Here is a 15,327-nt window from a genome sequence, read left to right as displayed (position 1 = left end):
AAGTAAACCCCGATATATACGACAAATTCTGGCCTCGCCCCTGCTTATATGATGATAGCGTAGGAACACATGTTCAAGGGAGATAACGGGCGATGCCTTTAGGTAATTACACAATGCACCTATTAAATACTAAACAAAAGATACGATGAATTACTATTTTTCCATCCCAACAGTGAAATTCGTGGATTTGGAAAGCTATAGAAGACCATCACGAACTGAGTGTTTTCTAATACAGGACATAATTTCAAACGTAGGAATGCAAAGATGCTAGTCATATTCTATTCAATTTACTATCATTAAAATTATCATAGTTTAAGACATGGATTGGGTTTTGGGTTTTTTCGGAGAGAGAGACAACTGCAGAACATTTGCATTTTGATTTTGAATAGCTAGTTTCCCTTTGAAATCATTTAAGTATCGTTAACATATTCATTTGACTAAATGCCAAACATTTCATGTGAATGTAAAGGATCGAAAATCGATCATTTATGGCCTGCAAATTTAAATTCTTTTTATTGCCTTCCTGGTTGAAGCAATGCGACATTCTTTCTTAAACCTTAAAACTGTTAATGTTGAACCGGAATTACAAACTGTATTCGAAATAACACCAGATATACTGGAAACGAAATGGGCGGAAACTCCAGCAATACAAGAGAAAAGTCTGCTGCTTCTGACAGACAGGAGAAAGCTGTCGATGAACTCTCAACATCTCCAGAAAAGCCTTCGACTGAAGTCGCACCATTATTAGTTCAAGAAAAGAGCATCACTTCAAAAGGTCCGGTAAGTGGTTTTACTTTTAGTACCTTCATTATACGCCGATTGCACCCCTTTGGTGTACAGTTGCTCTGTTGTTTTTCAGTCTGTTCAAAGGTTCGTTTTAAACTTACCTGCGATAACTCGAAGCATTAAACGCTAATATGTATAAAATGTGTATAAGTTAATCAAATAAGATGGGTAGTTTGCATTGCGTTTATGCCAAAACCTGGGCTAATTAGTAATCTTAACGAAATAATCATGCATAATTATTATGTTGATGACATTAAATAGGACAGCTGGGTTAAGGATGGAGCAGTATCAAGGATAATTCATCTTTGAATACGAACGACACGACGACTATCGCCATATCTTTGCCGTTCAGCGGCAATGACAATAATACGCTTAGGAAAGCTTGTATTTTTAAAGACTATTTAGCACGACAGATGTTAAAGGAAAACTTAATACTTATATATTTACCCATCATATATTGAAGATTTGAACAACATATCGTAGTAGTAGTATAATATACCATTGCATAAAGCGTTTAAAAGAGTCTCATAAAAATCACCACATGAAGACAGTCTTCATAGGGAAAGAGATTTAACAAGTGTACTATGGGATACTAATAATAAAAAAGGGCATAGGTAACAAACACGTAAATATCAAACAGTGGAAGATAGACAATTATATAAACATGCATTAAGTTAGTGGTTACCATCAGCATATCACCACACGCTAAAGGAATCCAACCGAAAACGATGTGAAGTTTGGTTGCCTGAGGACCATATTATTTTTGTATCACTTGAAAGCGTTTTGTATGCAGAAAAAGAAAATCTAAAACGATATTTTGTTTGGCCTTTCAAGAAGACAAACTAACTTATTTACTTTCGATTTCATTTGAAATAAAGTAAATAAATGTTTACAGACTGTAATATTTTAACATTTAGGTCATTTAATTAACATATTAAGAATAGTTATCAGCAAGCACGGGCATACCTGTTCAGTGATTACAAAACCTGTATGGGTTCACAAGGCATCAACGTTTAATACGATCAACGAAGCTATGTAAGACCTTATTTATCCCAGATCATATTTTTATCCAACCTGGGAAAAATAGGATCCTATTCTTCACAGCTGGGAAAATAAGATCTCATTTGTTACACATTTCGAACATATATGTCACAGCTCCTGGGAAATTTGTGATCGAAGCCGGTTTTTTATGTACATGTACCATGAAATCACAATCCTCACAAGTCAAAAATTGCGTCATTTTTTTAACAAAAAAAAGTAAAATTTACAACTGAGTCACATTTGTCACCGATTGCTTTTTCCAGTATTGCAGATATATTTTGTTGATATACATGTATGCGTATATATTCTTGTCATAAAGAATCGTTGATTATGTTGTTGTCGTTTCTGTTATTGTTGATGGTGTTAGTTGGCTGCAGTTGTAGGCGCAGTGGCGGTTGTTGTAGAGATATATTTTTTTATGTTGTTGCTGAACGGGTATTATTGGTATAAGTAGGAATAGTATTGGTTCTTGTTGGCACCGTAATAGTTGGTGTATGCCTAGTAAAGGTAGATGGCATTGTGTTTGTTGTCGTAAGTAGTTTTGGCATAGACAGATGTACTGGAAAAAGTATTTCCAACGGCTAAATTTCGGGCAAGCAGTGAATACCGCATTGCAAGAAGAGCTTTAGTTCTGTTCTGAGCATGCCTGATATAGTCGAGCATTTACGATAGTGTAACAATTCACCCTCGGGGACCAGTCCGAACAAAATAAATATAGAGAAAATTTCAGTTTTTAGAATTGGTGATGATGTTGTTGTTATTATTGTTGTTGTTGTTGTTTGTTGGCGTAGAAGTGGTTATTGTTCGGCGATGGGGGACATATTATAAAAAATTCGGAGCTTGCCAAAAATATAACGTATAACAAATCTAAGCCTTTCTCTAAGCCAAATAACTCATTACATTAAGTATTACCCTTTCAAAGAAGTACATATAGTGTTATATTGTTTTGTACATATCAGTCTGTCAGTAGGTCGTCCCATCGGTCGGTCACTACTTATTATCATTGTTGTTGTTGTTAATAATTATTATTATTATTATTATTATTATTATTATTATTATTATTATTATTATTATTATTATTATTATTATTATTACTACTTTTATCATGCTATTATTATTATTATTATTATTATTATTATTATTATTATTTATTATTTTTTATTTCTTTTTATTATTACATTTTTAATTTCGAATTTATCAAACAGCAATGTCATCGACATAATCGGTGAAGAATATGATTCTCTTGCTTACCACCATTTTGGTCAATCATATTTGTCACAGTTTGAAACTGTGAAGAATAGGATCCTATTTTTCCCAGACCTGTGAAGAATATGATCTGGGAATAATAAGGTCCAACAAAGCTATCAGATAACTAGCTTATTTGTGAGTCGGATTCCCTAATGAATTAAAGACATAGTATGCATTACATCAGAACCTAGTTAAAGGAAGTTAAATGAAAAGAAAACAACAACAAAACACAATTTACAAACTGGTGTGTTTAAGAAAAGAGCTAAGCAATCGCTTCAGATATTCCTGAAGTAAGGATAACCGTGAAAACAAATCGTTTTACAAATGAAATTAACTTTCATTGAGTTATGATGACTTTAACTCCATTATGTGATTTTTTAATCAAGTGCAATTTATAGCCTTGTCGATCGACTTTACACATCAAAGTACCGACTGCCGCCATCAGCGGTTCGACGGTTCAAAACCCTGCACAGCTTTCATACGTGTACGCGGTGACACACTAAACTGATTGATATTGACTAGCGACTGAGGCTGCTGTACGCGGTGACACACTAAACTGATTGATATTGACTAGCGACTGAGGCTGCTGTACGCGGTGACACACTAAACTGATTGATATTGACTAGCGACTGAGGCTGCTGTACGCGGTGACACACTAAACTGATTGATATTGACTAGCGACTGAGGCTGCTGTACGCGGTGACACACTAAACTGATTGATATTGACTAGCGACTGAGGCTGCTGTACGCGGTGACACACTAAACTGATTGATATTGACTAGCGACTGAGGCTGCTGTACGCGGTGACACACTAAACTGATTGATATTGACTAGCGACTGAGGCTGCTGTACGCGGTGACACACTAAACTGATTGATATTGACTAGCGACTGAGGCTGCTGTACGCGGTGACACACTAAACTGATTGATATTGACTAGCGACTGAGGCTGCTGTACGCGGTGACACACTAAACTGATTGATATTGACTAGCGACTGAGGCTGCTGTACGCGGTGACACACTAAACTGATTGATATTGACTAGCGACTGAGGCTGCTGTACGCGGTGACACACTAAACTGATTGATATTGACTAGCGACTGAGGCTGCTGTACCCGGTGACACACTAAACTGATGGATATTGACTAGCGACTGAGGCTGCTGTACGCGGTGACACACTAAACTGATTGATATTGACTAGCGACTGAGGCTGCTGTACGCGGTGACACACTAAACTGATTGATATTGACTAGCGACTGAGGCTGCTGTACGCGGTGACACACTAAACTGATTGATATTGACTAGCGACTGAGGCTGCTGTACGCGGTGACACACTAAACTGATTGATATTGACTAGCGACTGAGGCTGCTGTACGCGGTGACACACTAAACTGATTGATATTGACTAGCGACTGAGGCTGCTGTACGCGGTGACACACTAAACTGATTGATATTGCCTAGCGACTGAGGCTGCTGTACGCGGTGACACACTAAACTGATTGATATTGCCTAGCGACTGAGGCTGCTGTACCCGGTGACACACTAAACTGATTGATATTGCCTAGCGACTGAGGCTGCTGTACCCGGTGACACACTAAACTGATTGATATTGACTAGCGACTGAGGCTGCTGTACGCGGTGACACACTAAACTGATTGATATTGACTAGCGACTGAGGCTGCTGTACGCGGTGACACACTAAACTGATTGATATTGCCTAGCGACTGAGGCTGCTGTACGCGGTGACACACTAAACTGATTGATATTGCCTAGCGACTGAGGCTGCTGTACGCGGTGACACACTAAACTGATTGATATTGACTAGCGACTGAGGCTGCTGTACGCGGTGACACACTAAACTGATTGATATTGCCTAGCGACTGAGGCTGCTGTACGCGGTGACACACTAAACTGATTGATATTGCCTAGCGACTGAGGCTGCTGTACGCGGTGACACACTAAACTGATTGATATTGACTAGCGACTGAGGCTGCTGTTCGCGGTGACACACTAAACTGATTGATATTGCCTAGCGACTGAGGCTGCTGTACCCGGTGACACACTAAACTGATTGATATTGACTAGCGACTGAGATTGCTGTACGCGGTGACACACTAAACTGATTGATATTGACTAGCGACTGAGGCTGCTGTACGCGGTGACACACTAAACTGATTGATATTGACTAGCGACTGAGGCTGCTGTACGCGGTGACACACTAAACTGATTGATATTGCCTAGCGACTGAGGCTGCTGTACCCGGTGACACACTTAACTGATTGATATTGACTAGCGACTGAGGCTGCTGTACGCGGTGACACACTAAACTGATTGATATTGACTAGCGACTGAGGCTGCTGTACGCGGTGACACACTAAACTGATTGATATTGCCTAGCGACTGAGGCTGCTGTACGCGGTGACACACTAAACTGATGGATATTGACTAGCGACTGAGGCTGCTGTACGCGGTGACACACTAAACTGATGGATATTGACTAGCGACTGAGGCTGCTGATGGGGCGGTACAAAGCGACCGTCTTCTAAATGCATTTTAAACTTTTAATTTTAAATGCAAATTTTCACTGTGATCTTGCTTTGTTTAACTGATTATTTCGCTTAGTATATTAAGTTTGAAAACAGTTGTAACGAGCACAACTAAACAATATGATCGTATTTCCATCTTTAGTTCGTAGCAAACCATTATCTTTAAAAGACAAAATGATCATGCACAAAAAGTTCGTGATCAAATGGAACGAAATAATAAGAAATTTAAGCTTCGGAAATGAGCTATTTTAACAGCAGCGTCATATTGTATACAGGGGCGATAATTTAGTATATGGCAGAGTACTATTTCATTCGCTGTTGGTCTCCCTCTAGCAATAATACAGGGACAGACATTATTTGAACCAAGTCGCTAGATACTTATAACATTCTTTTCTATGTAAGTAAGAAATCATTTGTTACTTATGTTTCTGATAATATAATCGCTCAAGCCATATTTCTAAAAGATAAGTATATACATCATTGGCATTGACATGGCAAAATAGTTGGAAATATGCTTTGCATTGCACCTGTCTGAAAGTATGTATTATTGGCCGAACAAGGGTTACATCATGTGATCGATAGTTGTTTCCATAGAAACCATATGTAAAGTCAGTTGTATTTTCGTTTGGGGATGACTGCATACACACAAAATCGGTGGGAGCTTTCAAGTCGAAGGATGTTATACAACAACCATGGGGAAGATAAAACACCGTTCAATAATGCTAATGAGGTATTGGCTACTTAATTCTAGTGATCAAATAATATAGTTTTTTACAGATAACTTGACGTTGAATAAGTTCGACTCATGTGTTCAAAATAATCAATTAGCCTTTTTTAGATGGAGATGTTCCTAGTTCACCATCATATGGTGTTTATATTGCACAGTTGAAAAGATTTGCTAGAATATGCAGAAATGTCTCGCAGTAAACTTATGACGAAAACACCGCTGAAACAGGGTTTTAGATATCATAAATTAATAATAACTTTAGTATAATTTGTTATATTATAGTTCATTAAAATATTATATCAAAGTTCAATAGAAGTCTTAAATCGTTGATTGCTAACAGTATTGCTCATCCCGATTTTTATAGTGATCTTTTTTAAAAGAAAATTCGTAAAATCAAAATGTTTCCAGATGTTAGTTGGGTAGATAGACTAAAAGAATTGCTTGGATCATATTTAAATCATGGATATAATGACAATACTTCAAAGAGTACTTGTCTTTTGGTTTTTGATAACGAAATCCCGGCATACAAATATAAAGTTGAATATGGCGTTCTAACATAACTAAGCTCTCAGTCCTTTGATTTAATTTCGTGTTATCTTTAAAACCTTTCTTGTTTCAAAATTGTAATAAGGTAACATTTGGAAACAAATTTTACCAAATGTATATATATTGTTTAATCATATTCTTTGTTTGTTCCCAGTTTTGGTATATTGATGCTTTTCATTATGATCACACAGTTTTAAACCTTATATTTGCTAAGGTAGACTTTGTTGGATTTTAATATTTTCAAACAATAACTGCATCATATCTTTAAAAAGTATTTGCATTAGATACACTCAATTGCATTCCTTCGTCTGCAGATAGAATCTGGATCACTTATCATAGAAGTACCTTGGGTTTACCTTAATAATAATTAGTTCATTATTATTTGTTTTATTAATTTGTTTCCTAAAGTTAATTTATACTTTCGTAAGATTTACCATTTACGTTTTTACTTTAATCGGGATTTTGGGATAAGAGTGAGGTTGTGCACACAAATTAGTTTAACCCCCAGTAAATTTACATTTTACTGACCGTTCCACGGTACCTAACAATCCTTGATAAACATCCCTAGTTTTTATATAGTATATATGCACTGTAATGTTTGTGGAGTTTTGTGCCGTTATTTCATGCTTTTGGTTTATTATTGTGTGTTTTTTTGTGTTCTATGTCTTTGGCGTTGACCATTAAACGCGATTTATGTTTAAACTTTCCACTACTGTGCTTTTTTCTGTAGTTTTTCATTTAATATTACACAACGTGTAAATCAAATTTGCCCTCAAAATCCATCAATAAAAATAATAACTCCATAAAATAAAACATTGGAGACAAGCTATCTTCGATGCAATTCAATCTGATGCTTACAGTGTTTTATGAACACGATCAATTTGTTTTACATGTGAATCACATTCACTACCAACCACGCGTTTTTTTGCATATTTCGCACACCGCCGCGACTTTTCCTTTCCGCAAACATTATCTTTTCAATCTTATTTTCACTATACGCCGCGATTGAAGCATAATGCCCTACGCGTTCATACCTATAATTTCCCCCGCCTTACACCGCGTCGAGACAGCGCAATACGCGGCGTTGCGAAGTCTTTATTAACGGTAATTAAGCTAGCTGTCAATTCTCTGGAGGCCTTTTCTTTGTTTCCGTCCTAAACATATCATTCTAGTAAGTTTTATTTAACTCATAAACACTCGAACAGTCGTATTTTGCAATCAAACGCGTGGTTGGTAGTGTATTATTCTGGTCGCTGTTAGTGAGTAGATACGTTCGTTGAACTTAAAAGGAAGGCACTGCTTAATTTGCGTTCGTTTTAATTGTGACTATTACAAGTATATTAGCAAACGTTATATCAATAACAATTACACAAGAAGGCTAGAGCTGTTGTCATCAAAGAATAAATTACTGCTAAAAGCCTTTGTACATTAATTGGTAAAGCGACTGATCATTATTTGCTTCTGTTTGATTGAGTTTAAGTATTTTTGTGTTGCAATAGCGGTATACCTATATTTTGTGTTATCATTATTTGTTAGGATGGAAAAACGCTATTTTTCGAGACAAATAGTTTTTTTTCTTTCTATTCTGTTCTATTAATTTCACCAAACGATAAATATTATAGTCATCGTCATTTTCAGATCTTTTCTGCTTTAGAATTTTCCATGGCACATTATTTTGTGATATACAGTATTTCTCAAAATATTCAAGACAAAACTGGTTCAGTGGTGTGTTTTTTTCGTTTCAGTTGACTCCTCGAAAGCATCAAGGTCCAAGAATAACAGGGTAAATGATATTTTGACATTTTTTTCGAAATTATAACATAACGTATTACAATTATATTTAATGAAATGTATTGACAAAATATATAGGAACTAGTACATAATTTTGATGTTGTTTTTCAATTTGCACATGCAGGATAGGAGACTCGACACCCAGAAATTCGCAAAAGAATGACACCATAATGACGGAAACGTTGGAAGAACCAGCGGTATATATACAATTGGGAAATTGTTAATTGTACAAACTAATCCAACAAATGAGAGCTGGTTCTCTGATAACACCATTGACAAATTTGATGCATGGAAACCCATATAACTTTTGTATTGCTGTTAAGTAATATGTAAGTACATAATTCATTAAAGTGACACTCTTATTCAAAATCAATACATACTCATGTATAACAAACCTAAATTTTGAGTGATAAACTTTTAACTACTTACTAAATGATGCATTTGTGGAAAATATTAATTTCTGTTAACAAGATTGTAACCATATTGTTCATAGCGCAAAACATATTAAATGATTGGTGAATGCTAAAAGATTAACAGTGATTTACTATCGTCGCATAGGGTAGAAATACTGTGTTTTCTGCACATTTCTTTCAAATTAAACTCGGTATTCTTCATAAGAACCATAGTTGTTGACATTCATTTATCTTTTTGGTATATTTAAACAATTGAATATTGGTAATCTTATTTGGGAGTAAGAGTGTACCTTAAAGCTTTATATACAATACGTTCAGTGGCCGAGCGATTACCTTACGTTAGCAAACTGTTTGGTATCCCTGTTGCAACGCAGCGCATACACTGTAAGCGGGGAACCAGACAGCAAACGTTTACTGAACACATGGCACTTTGAATATTTGTTCTGTGGCTTTGGTTTCTATTTTCACATATGTTAGCTATTTGCTGGAAGATACAAGCAATACAACATAAAACTAATATAATAACAGTTTGTATTTCAGAAGACACAACTCTCAGATTACAAATTGCGCGAGTTGTTCTTAGAGACGGGCAGGTAAGATTAAGTGAAAAATATGTATGAAGGCTTGGAATTGATTATGAACTAACAGAAGCACCGCAAGCGGGCGTCGAAACCCGTCCAGCATTCTCAGTTGGTCAAGGCTGTAACTCTCGAGTTTTTGAATCCGAGTTGTTAGCCAAGATACAAGAAATTCGTATTCGCGCAAAGCAGAATATTAGCTTTCTAATATTTTACTCAACGAAAACAGCGAGTGCTAGCAATATACATAGAATAATACAAAAGATGTGAGTCTACCTTAAACAATATTATATAATTCTTATTGGTATTGCACTTCTTCTCCAAATATACAACGAAAAACAGAGGGACAAGCTCATTTGCCAACAACGAATACGCTGCTTAGAGGCACACGAGTTAAAGGCCAAACACATACTAGGACGATAGATATAAAACATCCCAATACAATAATGACAGCATGCACTCGTACAGAACAGTAGTTCTATTATTAAGGTTTGTTAAGTTGTCAGTGGAACAGGAGCTCATTTTGGATACATCACGACCGACAACCGCTCAAGACAAGGACAATCAATAAATGTTAATTCAAATTCTACACTGATACAAATTGAGGAACCGCATTGGAACAACTTTTCATTTAAAGCTTAAGCCTAAGTATATGGTATACTTACATGTAGCAAAACATATCGAAAAGGCAGCTACATCTTATGATTGTTTTACACTTACAATTTGATTTATGTTTGATAAAATGCTAAAAAAAGAAAGATAACAATTGGTTTAATTGTAAAATGGTAAAACGTAATGAATATCAGAAATCATGTTTATAAGGTTATGTTTAATGTCTAATTTCCATCGTTGTATTCAGAGAGAAGCATTCTTGGACTGAACCGAATGCTGAGGGCAATAGAAGCATGGATCGCTCTTCAACTAAAACCATCCTTCCTCCCCTGGTAATGGGAGATACACCAGACAAAATGATATGTTGATACGCAGTTGTTAAACAAAATGACAAAAGTGTTTTTAAAATGTTGCTGTTTATTTTGTTCTCAACTTGTAACTTCTAACTACCTCATTTTGAAAACTCATATTTCAGGATAAATGTGTAGAGAAGCAGAGTAATGAAAAATTGAAGAATGTGAACAAAGGGAAAAGGTAATTGTTACCATTCATTTTCTTTTTGCAATTATCCAAAACAATTCCTTAAAGGACCATTATTGTCTGCAGTTTGATGTCATCAAATGTAAAATATTCCTGATTTATTTCAGGAACACATCAATTGTATTTATGTTTTGCTGGTTGGTAGAACAGACAATTATTAGTTATATGTTTGTCGAAATTATTCGCTAGCGTTCACAAGTGTAATAATAATATTTCAGAGGCCTTTTGCAACTGGTTATGTTTTTTTATTCGTATATATATTAACCACATATATCGGTCAAAACAGGCAATGGGGCTTTAAATTAATTAATAACATGATTCGTTATGTAAATATAAATCTGGTTTTTGGTGTTTTGCATGAAATATATCAATTTGTTTTGGATTGAACTATTCCCCGGTCAACAGTATGAACTGTTTCCCTCTCGCGCCAAAACGTCATTGAAACTTTTCAATTTTAGTTTAAGACGTCCTCGACCAACAGTTCAGTTGTCATCCCAGGCACCATGGCACAGCAGTTTTGACTGTTACACGCGTCAACATGAAATACCTGTTTATTATTCACATGCACTTTTAATAGTACTATATGACGTGATTTTCATTTCAGGAAAAAGAAAAAATATTCATCAATTGTATCAGTGTTGCCTCCCAGAAATATTTCAACGTAAGTAAGACATGTTATTCAGTTCAACTTATTTCGATAATTAGTGTCTAAACCAAATTATTAAATTTTCCTTGTGTAACTTCCCATACAGGCTTTATTGTATATATATACAATAAACCTTTAAATAAGTAATTAATTGAAATAACCTAATGTTTCATTTTTGATAATGTACTATAAATGAGACATACTTTTACTTATTTGTCAACTAAAGGCAAACGGATTTCGAGGACGATGAGAATACTCTGAAGCAGACGCTTCAAGCGAACGAAGACCTTAGGTAATTATGATTTGCTCAGTTAAGAGTATTCTTGTCATTGATGGGATTACAAACTCACTATCAGCATTAGCTATATACGTGAATCGTCAAGTCCATCCGTCTTAACATTAAGCTGCATTGGTTATAATAATACTTTTTACTGGAAAAACTTTCCATCATTTTAATTGTGTTGACATTGTAATAAAATGCGTTTGATTAATCATTTTATTTTTCTTGCGCAAATCGCCTTCAACTGTTGAATTGAATTAAATTGAAAGTCTGCTTTCATTTTCAGAAAACAATTGATATTAAAGCAAGATGAGGTCTTAGCTCTAGATTTCCAAATTGAAGAATACAAGAAGGAACTCAATCGTCTTGCTGAATCAAATGAATATAAGTAAAGGCTATTCAATAAAAATAACATTTATGATCTTCTAACAACATTTCTAATTTGAATCGTATTCATTTTACAATCGTATTCTTTCATTGTACAACGATATAGTTTGTGAATGGTTTTATATTTTAGGAAAATTGGAAAATTAAAGAAGCAAATACAAGCGTTGCAAGAAGATAACAGCCAACTCAAAGACAGGTACTAGTCGTATTGGTTTATGCGTGTAAACGTTTGGAAACATGCCGTAGTTCAGCAGCGAATTGAGTTTATTAATAAGTGTTTATATTCATTTATAACATCTGACAGTCTGTTTGTTCATCATAGATTTAGCAAAATTGCATCGGAGCGTTTAACAGACAACAATCCGAATATAGCGGATCTCAGTGATAGGAATCGACCAGGCAGACTTGGAGACCAGTTTTCTGAGGTTTATTGCAACGAATGGACAGAGGTATTTGAAAGTTTGTCAAAGAAACACCATCAAGAGGAGTCTCTCATATGCGCTCTTTTAGAGTGCGTTTTGGTATGTACTGACTTGTCTTATTTAATTTTAAATACTATGAAAATAGATTTTTCAAATGCAATATGACAACACAAGTGAATATAATTGCATTTTGGCTTTTAAGGACATTGATAGCCTATGTAGAAAAAGTGCGACACACGGTCTACAGACATTTATAAGTGAATTGAAGAATTTCGCTGGTTTGGAAGAGGTGCGTATGATCCTTTAGAAATAACACAATAATTTAATATATATATATATAACCATAACCATTACAAAACCAACAAATGAAACATTTTATCTGAATCAACCCTTTTTTATAAAAAAACTCGGCTTACTTTATCTCCCTAAATTATGTATACTGTTTAAGACACACGCTTAGCTTATCTTTCTACGTCCCGCATTTGAGTGTTTTCTGAATTCCAGCTTCCGGAAACTATTGCTTCATCCCTCAAGCCTTACAAAGAATTGAGAAAGAAGAACTTTGAACACCATTTGAAAAATATAATAGTGGTATGTATGTCTGACATTTTCAATTACATTTACTAAATGCTAAATCGGTATTAAGACATGCTTAACACCAAGTCACACCGAAAGCGCACATTTCGCGACGATAAACAATTATGTGTGTTCTTTGTATACCTTCCCGGTGTTATTTTACAATAAAGAATAGTTTCCATTGTGCGGCGATCGGTTTCGTGTAGAAACTAGAAAGGTGTGTTGATTATTTTGCAACTTTGCGTTGCTGTATCTATGATTGGTCAGTGATGATCGCAATTACAGATCGGCGCTTCTTGGGAGAATGGTTGCCAATAGAGTGTCAAGTTGTCTGCGCATGGAAGTATCGATTTGTAACAAGTACTCACGTATTTCACACCAGAGAGTTTTATGACATCAAGTATTCAAATCGCCGCTATGATAAGCAAATGTATGGAAACAAAAGGAAAATACTTACTCAATCATGGCTGCAACGGCAGTACTGTCATTTATTCTTGGCGACTCGCAGATAAATTATTTGATTTTGAAAAGAACCTTTCATCATAGTTTGATCGGTGATCGATTAACAACTCGCCACCGACCAGTACCTGTTCAGTCGGAATCAGTTATAAACGTTTCTCGGAATATACCAATCGATCTCAACACGTTTCAAACCTATCGCCGTAACTGCGGTACACAATTGCCGATAATTTGCCTATCAATCACAAGTTCCGAAACATATTGCTGAATGATCGGTGATCATTGTCTTATTTAAAATATGGCAATAGTTGATGCACCGGTCTCAGATGTCGCATGCAATTAATCGCAAAACGGTCGTGTCGCGGTAACAAAGTTGATGCGATAGTGGATTTAAACTTTTATATGTGGTATGTCTGTGATGTTTTGTATGCGGTACGTCAGTCGTGATTCGTGTATGGCATGTCAGTAATATTTTTGTAAATGGTCTGTCTGTGATGTTTTGCATATGGAATAACTCTGTTGTTTTGTGTGTGGTATGTCTGTGTCGTGTTTTACATGGTATGTATGTAATGGTTTGCATATGGTATGTTTGTGTTGTTTTTTACATGGTATGTCTGTGATGTTTTGTATGCGGTATGTCTGTGTTGTTTTTTACATGGTATGTCTGTGGTGGTTTGCATATGGTATGTCAGAAATGTTTTGTATGTGGTATGTCTGTGTTGTTTTGTATGCGGTATGTCTGTGTTGTTTTGTATGCGGTATGTCTGTGTCGTTTTGTATGCGGTATGTTAATGATGAAATGTATGCGGTATGTCTGTGGTGTTTTGTATACGGTATATCTTTGGTATTTTGTTTATAGTATGTCTGTGCTTAATTGCATATGGTATGTCTTTGCTGTTGTGTATGTTATTTGCCTCTCGTTTAGTGTATGTTTGGCTTTCATATTGTGCGTTTATTGTTTGGCTAATGACGCTGTTACTTTTATCCCACTATTGTATATATTTCATATAGATTAATGCAAAGTATCTCTATTTTGTTTGCAGATGGTTTTCAACAACCTTAATGTAAAGTACCCTTTATCCATGAATGTACCACTACGGAAGTATATCCACAGCACTACGACGCTCTGCTGGTTGATGAGCATTCAAGACCCTCCAGTTGTCTTGGAAAAATCCTGCATAAAAGGAGATGCCTTCAATGAGTTGCTGTTTACAAAATATAAAAATAGCGGGAAAACGTACGATTATCTTGTTTGGCCTGCAGTACTTCTGAGTGAAGGTGGACCTGTTATAAGGAAGGGCGTGGCTTGTCCTGAAATGTTAAAGTCTAGTAGTTCATTTCGAAGTGAACATGATGGACCGTTACATAGTGCACCTTTTTAAGCAAACACGCCCATTAGATATTAGCAAGTAGGAAGATGTATGCAAATACATACCTATCACGTGACACATTAGATCAACTTTGAATGAAGTCTCTTGTTATGTAAACTGAAAATAATTAATAGCAAGAAAATGAACTGCATCCTTTCGACTGTTATTTGCATATGTCAATAAAGAGTGTCTCAGGTTAAACTACAATTTGACACTTATATACGAATTAAGATTTGTTTGTTGCTATTAAAATTGTTATATTGATATTATAAACATTAACTGTAAAACATTGTTGATATAATAAACATTTACTGTAAAACATTGTTGTGGTGTAGTTACTACTATGCATTATACAATATTGG

General features: G+C 35.5%; 1 protein-coding gene across 1 annotated transcript; it reads left to right on the top strand.

Annotated features, from left to right (window-relative positions):
• Positions 1 to 540: 540 nt before the first annotated feature.
• LOC128228737 (uncharacterized) lies at positions 541 to 15,287 on the top strand. The gene is made up of 14 exons (XM_052940222.1): positions 541 to 780; positions 8,637 to 8,674; positions 8,807 to 8,879; positions 9,636 to 9,688; positions 10,533 to 10,617; positions 10,761 to 10,819; positions 11,430 to 11,486; positions 11,698 to 11,763; positions 12,038 to 12,139; positions 12,269 to 12,334; positions 12,461 to 12,659; positions 12,763 to 12,849; positions 13,065 to 13,151; positions 14,639 to 15,287. Exons 1-14 carry the CDS (start codon positions 628 to 630, stop codon positions 14,975 to 14,977), a joined length of 1,464 nt encoding a protein of 487 aa, XP_052796182.1. The 5' UTR covers positions 541 to 627; the 3' UTR covers positions 14,978 to 15,287.
• The last annotated feature ends 40 nt before the right edge of the window (positions 15,288 to 15,327 follow it).

Source organism: Mya arenaria, chromosome 3 (assembly GCF_026914265.1).
Source record: "Mya arenaria isolate MELC-2E11 chromosome 3, ASM2691426v1".
Classification (NCBI taxonomy): Eukaryota; Metazoa; Mollusca; class Bivalvia; order Myida; family Myidae; genus Mya; species Mya arenaria.
This window is presented reverse-complemented; position numbering and strand designations above follow the sequence as displayed.

What these genes read in the sequence shown, in the direction of transcription:
- LOC128228737 (XM_052940222.1), top strand. Translation starts at nt 628, where the DNA reads ATGGGCGGAAACTCCAGCAATACAAGAGAAAAGTCTGCTGCTTCTGAC. An exon ending in AAACGTTGGAAGAACCAGCG is followed by an intron (nt 8,880 to 9,635) that starts GTATATATACAA and finishes TTTGTATTTCAG; the next exon opens with AAGACACAACTCTCAGATTA. An exon ending in TTGTTCTTAGAGACGGGCAG is followed by an intron (nt 9,689 to 10,532) that starts GTAAGATTAAGT and finishes CGTTGTATTCAG; the next exon opens with AGAGAAGCATTCTTGGACTG.